The 21,017-nt window shown below is 37.5% G+C and overlaps 3 protein-coding genes across 3 annotated transcripts; all 3 read left to right on the top strand.

The window, feature by feature from the left end:
- Nucleotides 1-3,181: 3,181 nt before the first annotated feature.
- LOC113013143 (C-type lectin lectoxin-Phi2-like) lies at nt 3,182-6,027 on the top strand. The gene is made up of 6 exons (XM_026153810.1): nt 3,182-3,198; nt 3,449-3,592; nt 4,105-4,349; nt 5,650-5,800; nt 5,848-5,903; nt 6,023-6,027. Exons 1-6 carry the CDS (start codon nt 3,182-3,184, stop codon nt 6,025-6,027), a joined length of 618 nt encoding a protein of 205 aa, XP_026009595.1.
- Nucleotides 6,028-8,802: 2,775 nt separating this feature from the next.
- LOC113012451 (C-type mannose receptor 2-like) lies at nt 8,803-12,438 on the top strand. Its single transcript, XM_026152680.1, has 5 exons — nt 8,803-8,813; nt 9,289-9,329; nt 9,629-10,003; nt 10,171-10,527; nt 11,573-12,438. Exons 2-5 carry the CDS (start codon nt 9,296-9,298, stop codon nt 11,917-11,919), a joined length of 1,113 nt encoding a protein of 370 aa, XP_026008465.1. The 5' UTR covers nt 8,803-8,813; nt 9,289-9,295; the 3' UTR covers nt 11,920-12,438.
- A 2,268-nt stretch (nt 12,439-14,706) lies between these two features.
- On the top strand, nt 14,707-17,925 carry LOC113012447 (putative C-type lectin domain family 20 member A). The gene is made up of 5 exons (XM_026152666.1): nt 14,707-14,750; nt 15,226-15,266; nt 15,566-15,940; nt 16,108-16,464; nt 17,510-17,925. The coding sequence occupies exons 2-5, from the start codon at nt 15,233-15,235 to the stop codon at nt 17,854-17,856; spliced, it is 1,113 nt and encodes a 370-aa protein (XP_026008451.1). The 5' UTR covers nt 14,707-14,750; nt 15,226-15,232; the 3' UTR covers nt 17,857-17,925.
- Nucleotides 17,926-21,017: the final 3,092 nt, after the last annotated feature.

The raw sequence follows: 21,017 nt of genomic DNA, 5'->3' as shown, positions 1-21,017 counted from the left end.
TTGTTTTAGGGTCTCGTGTGTGTTATTTACACAGAAAATCACAGCATGTGGTGTTAGCATATTAGCAATGAAAGCAGAGAGGAGGAACTGACATCATGTCCAGTTTCAACCAAGACGATTAACATCTATGATAATGTTTAACCTGCTGTTTAATTTAAGTTATATCCAAGTGTGTTTGTCATGATGATTAAAAGTCGCTTTTTAGAGATAAGTGGTCCTCATAGCCATGTTATAATCATTTGTTTAAAGTAAACCTCAGTCTTAACCATCTGCAGCAGTAATATTGATCCATATAACACTGATGACACTTTTACTTTTAAGGATTTTATGTATACCTTGCCAATAATAAAGTTTTATGTGTATTCAGCTGTTTTCGTTGTATTTTATTGCTTCGATTGCTAAAGGAATGGCTGTTAAAATAAATCCTCCAACATGTGTCATTGTCAGCTATTAGTAAATATTTAACTACACATGTAATACAGTTTTATTATTCTTTAACCCTGGAAGGAGTTAGTCAGTACACTGTGTTTTCATGCGTTCCAGTTTGTCTCGTTAAAGAGTGCAGGAAGAGTTTTTTCCTTGCTGAAAAGTTGGCGTCACACCCCTGAAGTAAAACATAATGTTCATATAAGTTGGGTGAAGAACAAAGGAATGTTTCTGAAAGGAGATAATATCATTCCAGCTTTAAATAATAGCTAAATAACTTCTATAACCTCTTTGCTACATTCAGCGCTTTCAGAGCAATGTTTTTAATGCTTTTACTTGTCATGGGGAGGAAAAGCAGAGCCAGACTGATGCATTCAAACAAGAAAAGATTGCTCAGGAATAACACTGCTGCCGAAACAGGATTTTAAGGTCTTTACTGGCAGAGCTGGAGCTGTGCGTGAGCAAAATAAGAAACCCACCTGAAGCCTTTTCTGAGCCCTGATAAGTTTTTCACTTGGCTTTGACTCCCTCTGCTGTCTGCACATCTCAACACTCACAGGGCTCTTACTGTTTGTTTGTTTTAACCGCAAACAGAAAGAGACTTTTTTAAAAATAAAATGACTGACAAAGTGCTGATAGCGGTGGAGTTACATTAAATAAGAGAAACAACAAACTTTATGACACCCTTGATGCTAAAAAAAACACTGTAGGACACTGTTAGATAACCTCCTCCCTTTAGATGAAACCATAATTTCAAAAAATCAGGTTGTCTTTGTCTAATATTAACATTTGGTTGATGATCTGAAACATGTAACAAATATGCACAAAACTAAGAGAAATCAGGAAAGGAGAAAACACTTTTTACAGCACTGTATTTTCCTTCAGCAACAGTCTGAGAGAGCAGCATGCACAGCATACAGCTCCTGTTGCTTATGTTGAGCACATGGTTTAAAATCCAATTCACTCACAAACATGTCGTAACAAGTTGCACTGTATCTTTTCCCTTTATATACTGCACCTTGATCCTCAGGATGTTTACCTGAGGCATTACAAATGGGCAGTCTGTATTTCTGCCATTTTTTAGATATTTTAGTCTGTTTTTCTGAATATAAAGCAAAAACACTAAAAATACGTTCTCTTTTATCCTTTCACTCTCTCATATTCCCACCTTTCATTACATTTATTGGTCAGTTTATTATGAACCTCTAATGGTTTTTATCCTTAATTCATTCATTTAATGAAAAAAATTACCACTCGTATGTCAGCTGACAGAGATGTTTATAGGCATAGCTCCCTAGATAGGTTACAACCTGCTTAACCAAGTACTATTAAAGAACAGGAGGAACTAATAAGAAAATGCTTGTGATCACTTTTCAAAAATATACATATGTGAGGTCATTTTGCAGGACGACTGGAGTTCGTGGGAAGTTTTCTGAGCGTATGGCTCATTTGCTCACATGTTTATCTTGTAATCATTTCAGAGAAATTGCATTCAAAATGTAAATATGATCCACACTGGGCAGGATTTATAACGTTACATGTACAGTGAAAAATGTGTTCATATGAAAATTAAGATAATCTCTTAATGATAGTTATTGAAAAACAGTCATATTCTCCAACGTGTGTGGGAAAGTTCAGAGACATAGGACTGTAAGTGACGACATCCAATAATAACAAAAGTGAATTTAAATGAAAAATAAGTAATAAAAAGCTAATTATCCACAGATTCAGGTCTTATTTTATCAGCAGTGTTTCAGTGTTTACATGCAAAAGTAAGGAAATTGTAAAGTGACATCAAGATAAAACACTCAGGTAAGAACAAGCTCACAATACAAGTATAAATATTTCCATAATTTCAATATTTCTGCATATAAACGATCCAAACCATCATCAGCTTTTCATTGGTAAAGTATATGATGAGAAGTCAGTTCAAAAACAAGAGACAACAACAAAAATTATACAGTTTTACATCATTGAGGAAAAAGCTATAAGCTACAACACGTAACAGAATACCGCTTTCATACGTGTAAAAAACTCCCTCGTCTTTATCTTTCTGAAAGCAGCAGCAGTATTTTAATATATAAATTCCGATCTTTGCATAATGAGCTCTCTGTGTTTGCTTTTTATTTCAGGTGTTTCATTTGAACCCTGTCGAGGAAAGAGGCCAAATTAGACAAAGGACCAAAAGACTAACCAGATGTAAGTTTGAAAATCTGTAATTCATTGGCATGTTTTGTGTTTGTTTATGTTTATATATATTTATATATTTTCAAAATCAATTTCTAAGATATGCAGCAGACTGGATTTAAAGAAAAGCACCTTTAAACCGAAAGAATCAGCCTTAAATATATATCAGTTATGTTAAGCAGAGACTCTTTCATGCATAGCAGACTACCAGACGAAACAGATCTGGCAGCTCCTGACCTCAACAATAAGACACCTCTGTATTAGTACAGCATGGAGTATTTTTACAACAGTGATAAAGCTAATTCTATGTTTTGCATGTATACATGAGTGATGTAAAACATTTCAACTCTGGCTGCCTGCTCGTGTCTGCATTTGGGTCCAGCTGAACTTCCAATCTGTACACCCAGATTATAATGAGATTATAACCAGACCATCTATGAAATGAAACATGATTTCATTATCTAATGAAATATTTATTTAATTCCGGCAGATTAAAGATGCAGTGGAGTCTCTTTCTGCTGATTCTGATGGGTAAGTTGGAAAATTCTGATTGAGTTTCCCTATAGAGATGATATTTTCTACCTGGTGTGTGTTTTGTTGAATCCTACAAACTTACCGTGTTTTTTTGTAATGTCTTGGTCTTCTTACTTCTTCTGTCTTTTCTTTGTTTTCCCATTTGATTTTCATCTATTTGTTTTATCTGCACACATTTGTCTTTCATTGACCAAGGTCACTGAGTCAGAGTCTCACTTGTGTTGTAGACTGTTTATCTGTGACACCAGTGAGTTTGATTTGATAATGCAGGCATTATTGCTACATATTTTACTGCTTTTAGGTCAGTGTTCGTCTCCACCTGTTACCTGTATGAGTACCACTTTATTAGAGAAGACAAAACCTGGGAAGAAGCACAGAAATACTGCAGAGAGAATTATGCAGACCTGGCCAGCGTGTTTGACATGGCAGACCATGGCGAGACTGCGTGAATCCAAAGGTATGAAGGTAAAGCTGGATTGGACTGTTCAGCAACCCAGGAAAAGAAAACAGGATGTGGCATTGGTCTCTGCCAGGGGTGAACTACACTGAACATGAAACCAGATGGGGATCTTCTGACCACGATGATCAAAATCAAAATGAGAACTGTGTGAAGACAAGAGGAAACTGCGACACATGCCCAGCATGTTGACCAAATCGATGCCGTTCATCTGCCTACGATGGTGAGAATATGTGGATAATAGTCTGATTTGATAATATAACTGAACTGAAGAGAAATGGAGAGAAGCATGTTTGAGGAATCATACAAATTATGTGGTCTTTCTGTATTTCTTCAAAATGTTTGTGGTGATGGAAATTTTTGTTTTGTTTTGATGTTTTTCCTTAACAGAAAAGAGCGAGACGGTAAATCGATTCATTTGATTGAGGAGAAGATAACCCTGACAAGGCTCAGAAGTACTGCAGAGATCACTACACTGACTGGCCAGTGGACTCGATCAGGTGGATTGGGCAAGAATTTAAGATCCTGAATAAGTCCGAGAGCTCTCTGATGAATGTGTGGATCGGCCTGTTCAGAGACACCTGGAGGTGGTCAGATGGAAGTAATTTCTCTTTCAGGCACTGGGATATGGAGTCATTTAATGATGGACAAAACAAAAAGAAATGTGCTGTGACTCTGTTAAACAGATCAAGAAAATGGAGCTCTGATGAATGCAACAAAAAAAATTATTTCTTCTGTTATGGTGGTGAGTTTCTACTAAGATTAATCTGATTTATTTTCCCTGTAATAGGAGCATCATTAGAAGATCCAAGGAATTGTCTGTAGAGCTCTGAGACAGGCTTGTGTTGAGGCACAGAAACATTTCTGCAGCACTGAAGGTCCCAATAAGCTCAGAGATCTGTAAATGGAAGAAGTTTGAAACCACCAGGACTTTCCTAGAGCTGCCACCTCGCCAGTTAGAGAGTTTGAGGTAGAAAAGCCTTAGTCAAGGAGTGATGGTCACTCTGACAGAGCTCCAGCATTGCTCTGTGGAGCGAGAATCTTCCAGAAGAACAATCATTTCTGAAGCCCTCCAACAATCAGGCCTGTTTAGTAGAGTGAGCAGACTGAAGCCACTCCTCAGTTTACCAAAATGCACCTGAAGGATGCTCAGACCATGGGAAATAAAATTCTCTGGTCTGATGAAACAAAGATTGAACTCTTAACTCTGAATGCCAAGCATCACGTCCGGAGGAAACCAGGTACCACTCATCACCGGCCCAATACCATCCTTACAGTGAAGCATGGTGGTGGCAGCATCATGCTCTGGGGATGTTTATCAGCAGCAGTGACCGGGAGACAAGTCAGAGTCGAGGGAAAGATGAATGCAATGTGCAGAGACATCCTTGATGATAAGCTGCTCCAGAGTGCACCGGACATTAGATCCACATTAGGTTCATTTTATACAGGACAAGCCCCCAAGCACACGGCCAAGATAAAAACAAGTGGCTGCAGAACCACTGTGAAGGTCCTCAAGTGACCAGCAAGAGCCAAAGTTTGAACCTGATTCTCTGGAGAGATCTGAAAATGGCTGTGCACCATCCAACCTGATGGAGCTTCAGAGGTTGTGCAATGAATGGGAGAAACTGCCCTAAAATAGATATGCCAAGCTTGTAGCATCATACTCAGGAAGGCTTGAAGCTTCAAGTGTTGACAAAGATACTTCAACAAAGTGTAAATACTTACATACTGTACATGCCATATTTTTGCTTTTGATTTGCAGGAATTTCAACAATCTTTTCCCCACTTTTTCATTTTGGGGTATCATGTGCAGAACTTTGAAGTGAACAAGAAATTTAATCTATTTTGGAATAAGACTGTAACAGGACAAAATGTGGAACTGTGAATGCTTTCCAAATGCACTGTACACACTTACAATAATTAAGTATACAGCTAAAGGAAGTGAAAAACTACAATGTTTTATTGTGTACTGTCTGTATTCAAGGTAAAGTGGAACATAAGCTGCTGTTAACCAGACTTAACTGAAGTTTGATTGTTTCTGACAGATAAATTGATTCTGATCAATGAAAACAAGACCTGGGAGGAAGCCTTGGATTACTGCAGACTGCACCACACTGACCTGGTCTCCATCACTAACCCTCACCAACAGAGATGGGTGGAGAGGAGAGCCAAGAATGCCAGCAGTCCTACATATGGGTGGGACTGCGCTACACCTGCGTGCTGGATCTGTGGTTCTGGATCAGTGACAAAGCAGTCTGCTACGAGAACTGGGCTGATAATGGAAAGATTGAGGAGTGTGGTAGGTGTGCAGCTATGGAAAGAGGAGGACGGTATCAGTGGGTCAGTCAAAGAGAACATGAGAAATATAACTTTATTTGTTCTACAGAGTAAGTTTTAAACCTCTCTGACTCACTGCAGGTTAATTACTGCAGCAGAAATAATTTGCTTTTATGATTTTTATCAAGCACTGAATGTAGAAAGATGAAAAAACAATAATAATATTGCAGTGAGTCACCCCTGTGTTTTATATTAAGAACCAAAATATGGATTAGGGGAGAAGAGACTGTATCCAACATTACAAAAGCTATATGAAAAGTGATTACAGTTTTTGTTTTAGGGTCTCGTGTGTGTTATTTACACAGAAAATCACAGCATGTGGTGTTAGCATATTAGCAATGAAAGCAGAGAGAGAGGAACTGACATCATGTCCAGTTTCAACCAAGACGATTAACATCTATGATAAATGTTTAACCTGCTGTTTAATTTAAGTTATATCCAAGTGTGTTTGGTATGATGTTTAAAAGTCGCTTTTTTAGAGATAAGTGGTCTCATAGCCATGTTATAATCATTTGTTTAAAGTAAACTCAAGTCTTAACCATCTGCAGCAGTAATATTGATGCCATATAACACTGATGACACTTTTACTTTTAAGGATTTTATGTATACCTTGCCAATAATAAAGTTTTATGTGTATTCAGCTGTTTTCGTTGTATTTTATTGCTTCGATTGCTAAAGGAATGGCTGTTAAAATAAATCCTCCAACATGTGTCATGTCAGCTATTAGTAAATATTTAACTACACATGTAATACAGTTTTATATTCTTTAAACCCTGGAAGGAGTTAGTCAGTACACTGTGTTTTCAATGCGTTCCAGTTTGTCTCGTTAAAGAGTGCAGGAAGAGTTTTTTCCTTGCTGAAAAGTTGCGTCACACCCCTGAAGTAAAACATAATGTTCATATAAGTTGGGTGAAGAACAAAGGAATGTTTCTGAAAGAGATAATATCATTCAGTTTAAATAATAGCTAAATAACTTCTATAACCTCTTTGCTACATTCAGCGCTTCAGAGCAATGTTTTTAATGCTTTTACTTGTCATGGGAGGAAAAGCAGAGCCAGACTGATGCATTCAAACAAGAAAAGATTGCTCAGGAATAACACTGCTGCCGAAAACAGGATTTTAAGGTCTTTACTGGCAGAGCTGGAGCTGTGCGTGAGCAAAATAAGAAACCCACCTGAAGCCTTTTCTGAGCCCTGATAAGTTTTTCACTTGGCTTTGACTCCCTCTGCTGTCTGCACATCTCAACACTCACAGGGCTCTTACTGTTTGTTTGTTTTAACCGCAAACAGAAAGAGAACTTTTTTTAAAAATAAAATGACTGACAAAGTGCTGATAGCGGTGGAGTTACATTAAATAAGAGAAACAACAAACTTTATGACACCCTTGATGCTAAAAAAACACTGTAGGACACTGTTAGATAACCTCCTCCCTTAGATGAAACCATAATTTCAAAAAATCAGGTTGTTCTTTGTCTAATATTACATTTGGTTGATGATCTGAAACATGTAACAAATCACAAAACTAAGAATCAGGAAAGGGAAAACTTTTTACAGCACTGTTTTTTCAGCAACAGTCTGAGAGAGCAGCATGCACAGCATACAGCTCCTGTGCTTATGTGAGCACATGGTTTAAATCCAATTCATTCACAACATGTCGTAACAAGTTGCACTGTATCTTTTCCCTTTCATATACTGCACCTTGATCCTCAGGATGTTTACCTGAGGCATTACAAATGGGCAGTCTGTATTTCTGCCATTTTTAGATATTTTAGTCTGTTTTCTGAATATAAAAAACACTAAAAATACGTTCTCTTTTATCCTTTCACTCTCTCATATTCCCACCTTCATTACATTTATTGTCAGTTTATTATGAACCTCTAATGGTTTTTATCATCCTTAATTCATTCATTTAATGAAAAAAATTACCAACTCGTATGTCAGCTGACAGAAGATGTTTAAGGCATAGCTCCCCTAGATAGGTTACAACCTGCTACCAAGTACTATTAAGAACAGGAGGAACTAATAAGAAAATGCTTGTGATCACTTTTCAAAAAATATACATATGTGAGGGTCATTTTGCAGACGACTGGAGTTCGTGGGAAGTTTTCTGAGCGTATGGCTCATTTGCTCACATGTTTATCTTGTAATCATTTCAGAGAAATTTGCATATCAAAATGTAAATATGATCCACACTGGGAGGATTTTATAACGTTACATGTACAGTGAAAAATGTGTTCATATGAAAATTAAGATAATCTCGTTAATGATAGTTATTGAAAAACAGTCATATTCTCCAACGTGTGTGGGAAAGTTCAGAGACATAGGACTGTAAGTGACGACATCCAATAATAACAAAAGTGAATTTAAATGAAAAATAAGTAATAAAAGCTAATTATCCACAGATTCAGGTCTTATTTATCAGCAGTGTTCAGTGTTTACATGCAAAAGTAAGGAAATTGTAAAGTGACATCAAGATAAAACACTCAGGTAAAGAACAAGCTCACAATACAAGTATAAATATTTCCATAATTTCAATATTTCTGCATATAAACGATCCAAACCATCATCAGCTTTTTCATTGGTAAAAGTATATGATGAAGAAGTCAGTTCAAAAACAAGAGACAACAACAAAATTATACAGTTTTACAATCATTGAGGAAAAAGCTATAAGCTACAACACGTAACAGAATACCGCTTCATACGTGTAAAAAACTCCCTCGTCTTTATCTTTCTGAAAGCAGCAGCAGTATTTTAATATATAAATTCCGATCTTTGCATAATGAGCTCCTCTGTGTTTGCTTTTATTTCAGTGTTTATTTGAACCCTTCGAGGAAAGAGGCCAAATTAGACAAGGACCAAAAGACTAACCAGATGTAAGTTTGAAATCTGTAATTTCATTGCATGTTTTGTGTTTGTTTATGTTTATATATATTTATATATTTTCAAAATCAATTTCTAAGATATGCAGCAGACTGGATTTAAAAGAAAAGCACCTTTAAACCGAAGAATCAGCCTTAATATAATATCAGTTATGTTAAGCCAGAGACTCTTTCATGCATGCAGACTACCAGAGAAAACAGATCTGGCAGCTCCTGACCTCAACAATAAGACACCTCTGTATTAGTACAGCATGGAGTATTTTTACAACAGTGATAAAGCCTAATTCTATGTTTGATGTATACATGAGTGATGTAAAACATTTCAACTCTGGCTGCCTGCTCGTGTCTGCATTTGGGTCCAGCTGAACTTCCAATCTGTACACCCAGATTATAATGATGATATAACCAGACCATCTATGAAATGAAACATGATTTCATTATCTAATGAAATATTTATTTAATCCGGCAGATTAAAGATGCAGTGGAGTCTCTTTCTGCTGATTCTGATGGGTAAGTGGAAAATTCTGATTGAGTTTCCCTATAGAGATGATATTTCTCTACCTGGTGTGTGTTTTGTTGAATCCTACAAACTTACCGTGTTTTTTGTAATGTCTTGTCTTCTTACTTCTTCTGTCTTTTCTTTGTTTTTCCATTTGATTTTCATCTATTTGTTTTATCTGCACACATTTGTCTTTCATTGACAAGGTCACTGAGCTCAGAGTCTCACTTGTGTTGTAGACTGTTTATCTGTGAACCAGTGAGTTTGATTTGATAATGCAGCATTATTGCTAATATTTTACTGCTTTTAGGTCAGTGTTTCGTCTCCACCTGTTACCTGTATGAGTACCACTTTATTAGAGAAGACAAAACCTGGGAAGAAGCACAGAAATACTGCAGAGAGAATTATGCAGACCTGGCCAGCGTGTTTGACATGGCAGACATGGCGAGACTGCGTGAATCCAAAGAGTATGAAGGTAAAGCCTGGATTGGACTGTTCAGCAACCCAGGAAAAGAAAACAGGATGTGGCATTGGTCTCTGCCAGGGGTGAACTACACTGAACATGAAACCAGATGGGGAGCTTCTGAACCAGATGATCAAAATCAAAATGAGAACTGTGTGAAGACAAGAGGAAACTGGACACATGCCAGATGTGACCAAATGATGCCGTTCATCTGCTACGATGGTGAGAATATGTGGATAATAGTCTGATTTGATAATATAACTGAACTGAAAGAGAAATGGAGAGAAAGCATGTTTGAGGAATCATACAAATTATGTGTCTTTCTGTATTTCTTCAAAATGTTTGTGGTGATGGAAATTTTGTTTTGTTTTGATGTTTTTCCTTAACAGAAAAGAAGAGAGACGGTAAATCGATTCATTTGATTGAGGAGAAGATAACCTGGACAAAGGCTCAGAAGTACTGCAGAGATCACTACACTGACCTGGCCAGTGGACTCGATCAGGTGGATGGGCAAGAATTTAAGATCCTGAATAAGTCCGAGAGCTCTCTGATGAATGTGTGGATCGGCCTGTTCAGAGACACCTGGAGGTGGTCAGATGGAAGTAATTTCTCTTTCAGGCACTGGGATATGGAGTCATTTAATGATGGACAAAACAAAAAGAAATGTGCTTCGACTCTGTTAAACAGATCAAGAAAATGGAGCTCTGATGAATGCAACAAAAAAAATTATTTCTTCTGTTATGGTGGTGAGTTTCTACTAAGATTAATCTGATTTATTTTCCCTGTAATAGGAGCATCATTAGAAGATCCAAGGAATTGTCTGTAGAGCTCTGAGACAGGCTTGTGTTGAGAGGCACAGAAACATTTCTGCAGCACTGAAGGTCCCAATAAGCTCAGAGATCTGTAAATGGAAGAAGTTTGAAACCACCAGGACTTTCCTAGAGCTGCCACCTCGCCAGTTAGAGAGTTTGAGGTAGAAAAGCCTTAGTCAAGGAGTGATGGTCACTCTGACAGAGCTCCAGCATTGCTCTGTGGAGAGAGGAGAATCTTCCAGAAGAACAATCATTTCTGAAGCCCTCCAACAATCAGGCCTGTTTAGTAGAGTGAGCTAGTGATGGTAAATTTGATTCTTTTTGAATAAGCTGCTCCAGAGTGCACCGGACATTAGATCCACATTAGGTTCATTTTATACAGGACAAGCCCCCAAGCACACGGCCAAGATAAAAACAAGTGGCTGCAGAACCACTGTGAAGGTCCTCAAGTGACCAGCAAGAGCCAAAGTTTGAACCTGATTCTCTGGAGAGATCTGAAAATGGCTGTGCACCATCCAACCTGATGGAGCTTCAGAGGTTGTGCAATGAATGGGAGAAACTGCCCTAAAATAGATATGCCAAGCTTGTAGCATCATACTCAGGAAGGCTTGAAGCTTCAAGTGTTGACAAAGATACTTCAACAAAGTGTAAATACTTACATACTGTACATGCCATATTTTTGCTTTTGATTTGCAGGAATTTCAACAATCTTTTCCCCACTTTTTCATTTTGGGGTATCATGTGCAGAACTTTGAAGTGAACAAGAAATTTAATCTATTTTGGAATAAGACTGTAACAGGACAAAATGTGGAACTGTGAATGCTTTCCAAATGCACTGTACACACTTACAATAATTAAGTATACAGCTAAAGGAAGTGAAAAACTACAATGTTTTATTGTGTACTGTCTGTATTCAAGGTAAAGTGGAACATAAGCTGCTGTTAACCAGACTTAACTGAAGTTTGATTGTTTCTGACAGATAAATTGATTCTGATCAATGAAAACAAGACCTGGGAGGAAGCCTTGGATTACTGCAGACTGCACCACACTGACCTGGTCTCCATCACTAACCCTCACCAACAGAGATGGGTGGAGAGGAGAGCCAAGAATGCCAGCAGTCCTTACATATGGGTGGGACTGCGCTACACCTGCGTGCTGGATCTGTGGTTCTGGATCAGTGACAAAGCAGTCTGCTACGAGAACTGGGCTGATAATGGAAAGATTGAGGAGTGTGGTAGGTGTGCAGCTATGGAAAGAGGAGGACGGTATCAGTGGGTCAGTCAAAGAGAACATGAGAAATATAACTTTATTTGTTCTACAGAGTAAGTTTTAAACCTCTCTGACTCACTGCAGGTTAATTACTGCAGCAGAAATAATTTGCTTTTATGATTTTTATCAAGCACTGAATGTAGAAAGATGAAAAAACAATAATAATATTGCAGTGAGTCACCCCTGTGTTTTATATTAAGAACCAAAATATGGATTAGGGGAGAAGAGACTGTATCCAACATTACAAAAGCTATATGAAAAGGGTGATTACAGTTTTTGTTTTAGGGTCTCGTGTGTGTTATTTACACAGAAAATCACAGCATGTGGTGTTAGCATATTAGCAATGAAAGCAGAGAGGAGGAACTGACATCATGTCCAGTTTCAACCAAGACGATTAACATCTATGATAAATGTTTAACCTGCTGTTTAATTTAAGTTATATCCAAGTGTGTTTGTATGATGATTAAAAGTCGCTTTTTAGAGATAAGTGGTCCTCATAGCCATGTTATAATCATTTGTTTAAAGTAAACCTCAGTCTTAACCATCTGCAGCAGTAATATTGATCCATATAACACTGATGACACTTTTACTTTTAAGGATTTTATGTATACCTTGCCAATAATAAAGTTTTATGTGTATTCAGCTGTTTTCGTTGTATTTTATTGCTTCGATTGCTAAAGGAATGGCTGTTAAAATAAATCCTCCAACATGTGTCATTGTCAGCTATTAGTAAATATTTAACTACACATGTAATACAGTTTTATTATTCTTTAACCCTGGAAGGAGTTAGTCAGTACACTGTGTTTTCATGCGTTCCAGTTTGTCTCGTTAAAGAGTGCAGGAAGAGTTTTTTCCTTGCTGAAAAGTTGCGTCACACCCCTGAAGTAAAACATAATGTTCATATAAGTTGGGTGAAGAACAAAGGAATGTTTCTGAAAGAGATAATATCATTCAGTTTAAATAATAGCTAAATAACTTCTATAACCTCTTTGCTACATTCAGCGCTTCAGAGCAATGTTTTTAATGCTTTTACTTGTCATGGGAGGAAAAGCAGAGCCAGACTGATGCATTCAAACAAGAAAAGATTGCTCAGGAATAACACTGCTGCCGAAAACAGGATTTTAAGGTCTTTACTGGCAGAGCTGGAGCTGTGCGTGAGCAAAATAAGAAACCCACCTGAAGCCTTTTCTGAGCCCTGATAAGTTTTTCACTTGGCTTTGACTCCCTCTGCTGTCTGCACATCTCAACACTCACAGGGCTCTTACTGTTTGTTTGTTTTAACCGCAAACAGAAAGAGACTTTTTTTAAAAATAAAATGACTGACAAAGTGCTGATAGCGGTGGAGTTACATTAAATAAGAGAAACAACAAACTTTATGACACCCTTGATGCTAAAAAAAACACTGTAGGACACTGTTAGATAACCTCCTCCCTTTAGATGAAACCATAATTTCAAAAAATCAGGTTGTCTTTGTCTAATATTAACATTTGGTTGATGATCTGAAACATGTAACAAATATGCACAAAACTAAGAAATCAGGAAAGGAGAAAACACTTTTTACAGCACTGTATTTCCTTCAGCAACAGTCTGAGAGAGCAGCATGCACAGCATACAGCTCCTGTGCTTATGTGAGCACATGGTTTAAAATCCAATTCACTTCACAACATGTCGTAACAAGTTGCACTGTATCTTTTCCCTTTCATATACTGCACCTTGATCCTCAGGATGTTTACCTGAGGCATTACAAATGGGCAGTCTGTATTTCTGCCATTTTTTAGATATTTTAGTCTGTTTTTCTGAATATAAAGCAAAAACACTAAAAATACGTTCTCTTTTATCCTTTCACTCTCTCATATTCCCACCTTCATTACATTTATTGTCAGTTTATTATGAACCTCTAATGGTTTTTATCCTTAATTCATTCATTTAATGAAAAAAATTACCACTCGTATGTCAGCTGACAGAGATGTTTAAGGCATAGCTCCCCTAGATAGGTTACAACCTGCTTAACAAGTACTATTAAAGAACAGGAGGAACTAATAAGAAAATGCTTGTGATCACTTTTCAAAAAATATACATATGTGAGGTCATTTTGCAGACGACTGGAGTTCGTGGGAAGTTTTCTGAGCGTATGGCTCATTTGCTCACATGTTTATCTTGTAATCATTTCAGAGAAATTTGCATTCAAAATGTAAATATGATCCACACTGGGAGGATTTATAACGTTACATGTACAGTGAAAAATGTGTTCATATGAAAATTAAGATAATCTCTTAATGATAGTTATTGAAAAACAGTCATATTCTCCAACGTGTGTGGGAAAGTTCAGAGACATAGGACTGTAAGTGACGACATCCAATAATAACAAAAGTGAATTTAAATGAAAAATAAGTAATAAAAAGCTAATTATCCACAGATTCAGGTCTTATTTTATCAGCAGTGTTTCAGTGTTTACATGCAAAAGTAAGGAAATTGTAAAGTGACATCAAGATAAAACACTCAGGTAAAGAACAAGCTCACAATACAAGTATAAATATTTCCATAATTTCAATATTTCTGCATATAAACGATCCAAACCATCATCAGCTTTTTCATTGGTAAAGTATATGATGAGAAGTCAGTTCAAAAACAAGAGACAACAACAAAATTATACAGTTTTACAATCATTGAGGAAAAAGCTATAAGCTACAACACGTAACAGAATACCGCTTTCATACGTGTAAAAAACTCCCTCGTCTTTATCTTTCTGAAAGCAGCAGCAGTATTTTAATATATAAATTCCGATCTTTGCATAATGAGCTCTCTGTGTTTGCTTTTATTTCAGTGTTTATTTGAACCCTTCGAGGAAAGAGGCCAAATTAGACAAAGGACCAAAAGACTAACCAGATGTAAGTTTGAAATCTGTAATTCATTGCATGTTTTGTGTTTGTTTATGTTTATATATATTTATATATTTTCAAAATCAATTTCTAAGATATGCAGCAGACTGGATTTAAAAGAAAAGCACCTTTAAACCGAAGAATCAGCCTTAATATAATATCAGTTATGTTAAGCAGAGACTCTTTCATGCATGCAGACTACCAGAGAAAACAGATCTGGCAGCTCCTGACCTCAACAATAAGACACCTCTGTATTAGTACAGCATGGAGTATTTTTACAACAGTGATAAAGCCTAATTCTATGTTTTGATGTATACATGAGTGATGTAAAACATTTCAACTCTGGCTGCCTGCTCGTGTCTGCATTTGGGTCCAGCTGAACTTCCAATCTGTACACCCAGATTATAATGATGATTATAACCAGACCATCTATGAAATGAAACATGATTTCATTATCTAATGAAATATTTATTTAATCCGGCAGATTAAAGATGCAGTGGAGTCTCTTTCTGCTGATTCTGATGGGTAAGTGGAAAATTCTGATTGAGTTTCCCTATAGAGATGATATTTCTCTACCTGGTGTGTGTTTTGTTGAATCCTACAAACTTACCGTGTTTTTTGTAATGTCTTGTCTTCTTACTTCTTCTGTCTTTTCTTTGTTTTTCCATTTGATTTTCATCTATTTGTTTTATCTGCACACATTTGTCTTTCATTGACAAGGTCACTGAGCTCAGAGTCTCACTTGTGTTGTAGACTGTTTATCTGTGAACCAGTGAGTTTGATTTGATAATGCAGCATTATTGCTAATATTTTACTGCTTTTAGGTCAGTGTTTCGTCTCCACCTGTTACCTGTATGAGTACCACTTTATTAGAGAAGACAAAACCTGGGAAGAAGCACAGAAATACTGCAGAGAGAATTATGCAGACCTGGCCAGCGTGTTTGACATGGCAGACATGGCGAGACTGCGTGAATCCAAAGAGTATGAAGGTAAAGCCTGGATTGGACTGTTCAGCAACCCAGGAAAAGAAAACAGGATGTGGCATTGGTCTCTGCCAGGGGTGAACTACACTGAACATGAAACCAGATGGGGATCTTCTGAACCAAATAATCAAAATCAAAATGAGAACTGTGTGAAGACAAGAGGAAACTGGACACATGCCAGATGTGACCAAATGATGCCGTTCATCTGCTACGATGGTGAGAATATGTGGATAATAGTCTGATTTGATAATATAACTGAACTGAAAGAGAAATGGAGAGAAAGCATGTTTGAGGAATCATACAAATTATGTGTCTTTCTGTATTTCTTCAAAATGTTTGTGGTGATGGAAATTTTGTTTTGTTTTGATGTTTTTCCTTAACAGAAAAGAAGCGAGACGGTAAATCGATTCATTTGATTGAGGAGAAGATAACCTGGACAAAGGCTCAGAAGTACTGCAGAGATCACTACACTGACCTGGCCAGTGGACTCGATCAGGTGGATGGGCAAGAATTTAAGATCCTGAATAAGTCCGAGAGCTCTCTGATGAATGTGTGGATCGGCCTGTTCAGAGACACCTGGAGGTGGTCAGATGGAAGTAATTTCTCTTTCAGGCACTGGGATATGGAGTCATTTAATGATGGACAAAACAAAAAGAAATGTGCTGTGACTCTGTTAAACAGATCAAGAAAATGGAGCTCTGATGAATGCAACAAAAAAAATTATTTCTTCTGTTATGGTGGTGAGTTTCTACTAAGATTAATCTGATTTATTTTCCCTGTAATAGGAGCATCATTAGAAGATCCAAGGAATTGTCTGTAGAGCTCTGAGACAGGCTTGTGTTGAGAGGCACAGAAACATTTCTGCAGCACTGAAGGTCCCAATAAGCTCAGAGATCTGTAAATGGAAGAAGTTTGAAACCACCAGGACTTTCCTAGAGCTGCCACCTCGCCAGTTAGAGAGTTTGAGGTAGAAAAGCCTTAGTCAAGGAGTGATGGTCACTCTGACAGAGCTCCAGCATTGCTCTGTGGAGAGAGGAGAATCTTCCAGAAGAACAATCATTTCTGAAGCCCTCCAACAATCAGGCCTGTTTAGTAGAGTGAGCTAGTGATGGTAAATTTGATTCTTTTTGAATAAGCTGCTCCAGAGTGCACCGGACATTAGATCCACATTAGGTTCATTTTATACAGGACAAGCCCCCAAGCACACGGCCAAGATAAAAACAAGTGGCTGCAGAACCACTGTGAAGGTCCTCAAGTGACCAGCAAGAGCCAAAGTTTGAACCTGATTCTCTGGAGAGATCTGAAAATGGCTGTGCACCATCCAACCTGATGGAGCTTCAGAGGTTGTGCAATGAATGGGAGAAACTGCCCTAAAATAGATATGCCAAGCTTGTAGCATCATACTCAGGAAGGCTTGAAGCTTCAAGTGTTGACAAAGATACTTCAACAAAGTGTAAATACTTACATACTGTACATGCCATATTTTTGCTTTTGATTTGCAGGAATTTCAACAATCTTTTCCCCACTTTTTCATTTTGGGGTATCATGTGCAGAACTTTGAAGTGAACAAGAAATTTAATCTATTTTGGAATAAGACTGTAACAGGACAAAATGTGGAACTGTGAATGCTTTCCAAATGCACTGTACACACTTACAATAATTAAGTATACAGCTAAAGGAAGTGAAAAACTACAATGTTTTATTGTGTACTGTCTGTATTCAAGGTAAAGTGGAACATAAGCTGCTGTTAACCAGACTTAACTGAAGTTTGATTGTTTCTGACAGATAAATTGATTCTGATCAATGAAAACAAGACCTGGGAGGAAGCCTTGGATTACTGCAGACTGTACCACACTGACCTGGTCTCCATCACTAACCCTCACCAACAGAGATGGGTGGAGAGGAGAGCCAAGAATGCCAGCAGTCCCTACATATGGGTGGGACTGCGCTACACCTGCGTGATGGATCTGTGGTTCTGGATCAGTGACAAACTAGTCTGCTACGAGAACTGGGCTGATAATGGAAAGATTGAGGAGTGTGGTAGGTGTGCAGCTATGGAAAGAGGAGGACGGTATCAGTGGGTCAGTCAAAGAGAACATGAGAAATATAACTTTATTTGTTCTACAGAGTAAGTTTTAAACCTCTCTGACTCACTGCAGGTTAATTACTGCAGCAGAAATAATTTGCTTTTATGATTTTTATCAAGCACTTAAGAGATTAAAGATTAAAAATATCTATGTCATAAGTATGATTGAAAATGATGATTTAAAACTTACCATGTCATAAACATTTTTTTCTGGATGTGCTCTATTATTCTAGAGAGAATATAGTGTGTTAAAAAAAAAGCTCAGTCTTAACCATCTGCAGCAGTTAAATTGATCCTTATAACAGAAGAAATACTTTTACTTTTATCATTTTATCTATAAATTTCTAATAATAAAGTATTATGTGTATTCAGGTGTTTTCATCGTGTTGTTTCTTTTGCAAAAGGAATGGTTCTCAAATAATATCCTTCAACACTCATCATTGTCAGGTAATAGTTGATATTTAACCTAAAATAAAATAAAAATTAACAGTTATTTAATCAGGAAGGAATGTGGACAGGTGAGTGACGAAGTGTTTCTCCCACTGAAAAAGCTACATGCAGATGCAGATGAACAGAATCAGCTTTTTGGATTTAAGGTCATTTATGTGAGTTTGCCTGTGAGTCAGAAATAAATCAAATCTGGTCAGTTGTAATTTTTGAACCTTGTTGTTGCTTCCCTTTAGTGTCTGTATCCTGAACACCTACAAGGCAGATAACCGTTAAACCTGTTTCACTCTACACTGTCTACATACTTTTACCGGCTCATCTGATTGGTTGATAACACACTATAGAGAATCTCTGGTCCTTAACAGCCCATGGTTTCAAGTCTAAGCCACTGGATTACCTATTTTGTTTTGGGGTTTGTTTGTTTTTTTGCTTCTTTCTTGAAGTTGTGCATCTTCCAGGTTCTTAAAATCTCATCATCAACAAGCAGCTCTGAAAGGATATTAATCTAGATAATGACAGGAGAATAAAATTAGCAGAGGTGTGGACTCGAGTCACATGACTTGGACTCGAGTCAGACTCGAGTCATTAATTTTATGACTTTAGACTTGACTTGAAAAAATGTTCTAAGACTTGTGACTTGACTTGGACTTTTACACCAATGACTTGGGACTTGAATTGGACTTGAACCGGTTTACTTGAAAAGACTTGATATTTTACCCCAAATATAAAATTTAACATGCATATTATATAGAGATTGAAAATGTGACGTCATTCACGGGTAGAACCGCAAAGGATTCTGGGAACTCGTGGCAAGCGGTACTAGCGCACGCAGGCTTTCAATTAAAATCAGTTATATAGCGATAAAAAGAAACACAAAAATGTCAAGAAGCCGTTGTATTATTAACTGCAATAGCCGGTCGCATGACAGCCACGGGAAGCCGACGGGTAAAGAGATCGGTTGTTATCGGATTACGTCGTTGAAGAGAAATTGTTCATATGGAACGCCAGGACTGCCATAATGAATTAATTAAATACACCATTAAATAATTAATTAAATGTGTCAATAATTAATTAAAATTGGAATTAATTAATTAAATAAATAGTTATGACACATGTAATTAATTAATTATTGACACATTTAATTAATTATTTATGTATTTCACATTTTAATTAATTATTGACACATTTAATTAATTATTGACACATTTAATTAATTATTTAATGATATATTTATTTATTTCATTTTGGCAGTCCTGACGCCTGGCTCTCGTCATGAAATAATTTTATCTGTCAGCCTCACCCATCAAACTCAGGGGGCGGGGTTAACGCTGCCCATGCAGCTTCTCTAACATTTGATTGGTTGCCGTGCAAAGTAAGTCAAAACAGGTCGATCCTAGATAATCGATTGCTTGTGTAGACTTGGGGCAGCCAGTTATCCCAGAATGCAGATCAAATCACAGGCAGCAATGGTGGTGGTGTAGTTTTAAAATACCCCGTTTTTCTGTCACCAGCTACACTTTTAACAGTGTTTTAGCCGCGAATGTCGCGCCGTATGTCTGGTCAGGTTGTCAACATAGAACATGTTTGCAAAAGTGCTCAGATGTTTTCAGAGATTTCACTAGCTCTGCTAACAGTTAGCATGCAGAGCGCACCGAGGGGGTACATTAACCGGTTTGTTTACATATTCCACTCTCCGTGTTCCACATGTTGCATTCGCAGATTCTCATTTTCACCGAACGATCGTCTCTTTCCGCCTGGTCTTGTGTCTCTGTGCTTCTGTAACATAAAGAACAAGCTGACATTTTTCTCACGAAACCAGCGATCAGCTCAGCAGACCCTCAGTTTACCTGCATGCATCCTCCTCCTCATCTGTCAGCTGTTTAACACCTGCTGCTAATTCAAGAAACACGCCTACGTTACCTGGTGATAGTCACAGTTTAACTGGGCAGCCGGTGCTCGATATAACGCAATGTCAGCGCATTTTTCTGCACAAGATAAGTAAATATAGTGTTTTCCCCGAGCGCAGAGCTGCTGGAGCTCGTTTCCTTACAGAGCACTTTATAGGCGAACAGCTTCATCAGCGGCTGATGTCCAATCACCAGCACACAGCTTTCAAACCTCAGCTGAGTTTTAGCTCTCAGTGGTTAAACGCTGGACTTCATTCACTCAGGTTCTGTCTGTCGGGTCACGTTTACTTCGCTGTTTTATTTACAACTGAGCAAATCGGTTTGGCTGAGGTTAAAGTTACGTTTCATAACTGCATAGTTTCACAGACGTTTAATGGTTCACTGGCACATGTGTTAGACTGAACTATCATCTAAATATCATCTGTTTTTTAATAGTTATTCAACTGTATTCTAAGCACCAGCTGTCTGTTAGAATGTGATTTTTTTTCTCTCTCTGTTGGCAGAGGTATAAAAATGCGCAGGAAAATCTGACGTGCATGGCGAACTTCACCGACGATATTTAAGGAGGAATAAACACACATCAAACATAAATGAACCATTTGTCTGTCTCCATAATTGAGATAATTTTCTCTTCTTATGTCAACACTCTCTCTCTCTCTCTCTCTCTTTTTTTTTTTTTTTTTTTTTTTGCTTTTTCGGTCATGTTATGTTTACCTGTCAAAGGCTTGTTACAAACTATGAAACACATCGTGCAGACTTCTGGATGTTAGAAGAAAACGAATACTGCTCATGAATGAGACTAAAGGCAGGAAGGTGTCCTTTAAAACTAAACATGTTAATAGGACCTCCCTAT

This window comes from Astatotilapia calliptera, chromosome 3, assembly GCF_900246225.1.
Source record: "Astatotilapia calliptera chromosome 3, fAstCal1.2, whole genome shotgun sequence".
NCBI classification, from domain to species: Eukaryota; Metazoa; Chordata; class Actinopteri; order Cichliformes; family Cichlidae; genus Astatotilapia; species Astatotilapia calliptera.
This window is presented reverse-complemented; position numbering and strand designations above follow the sequence as displayed.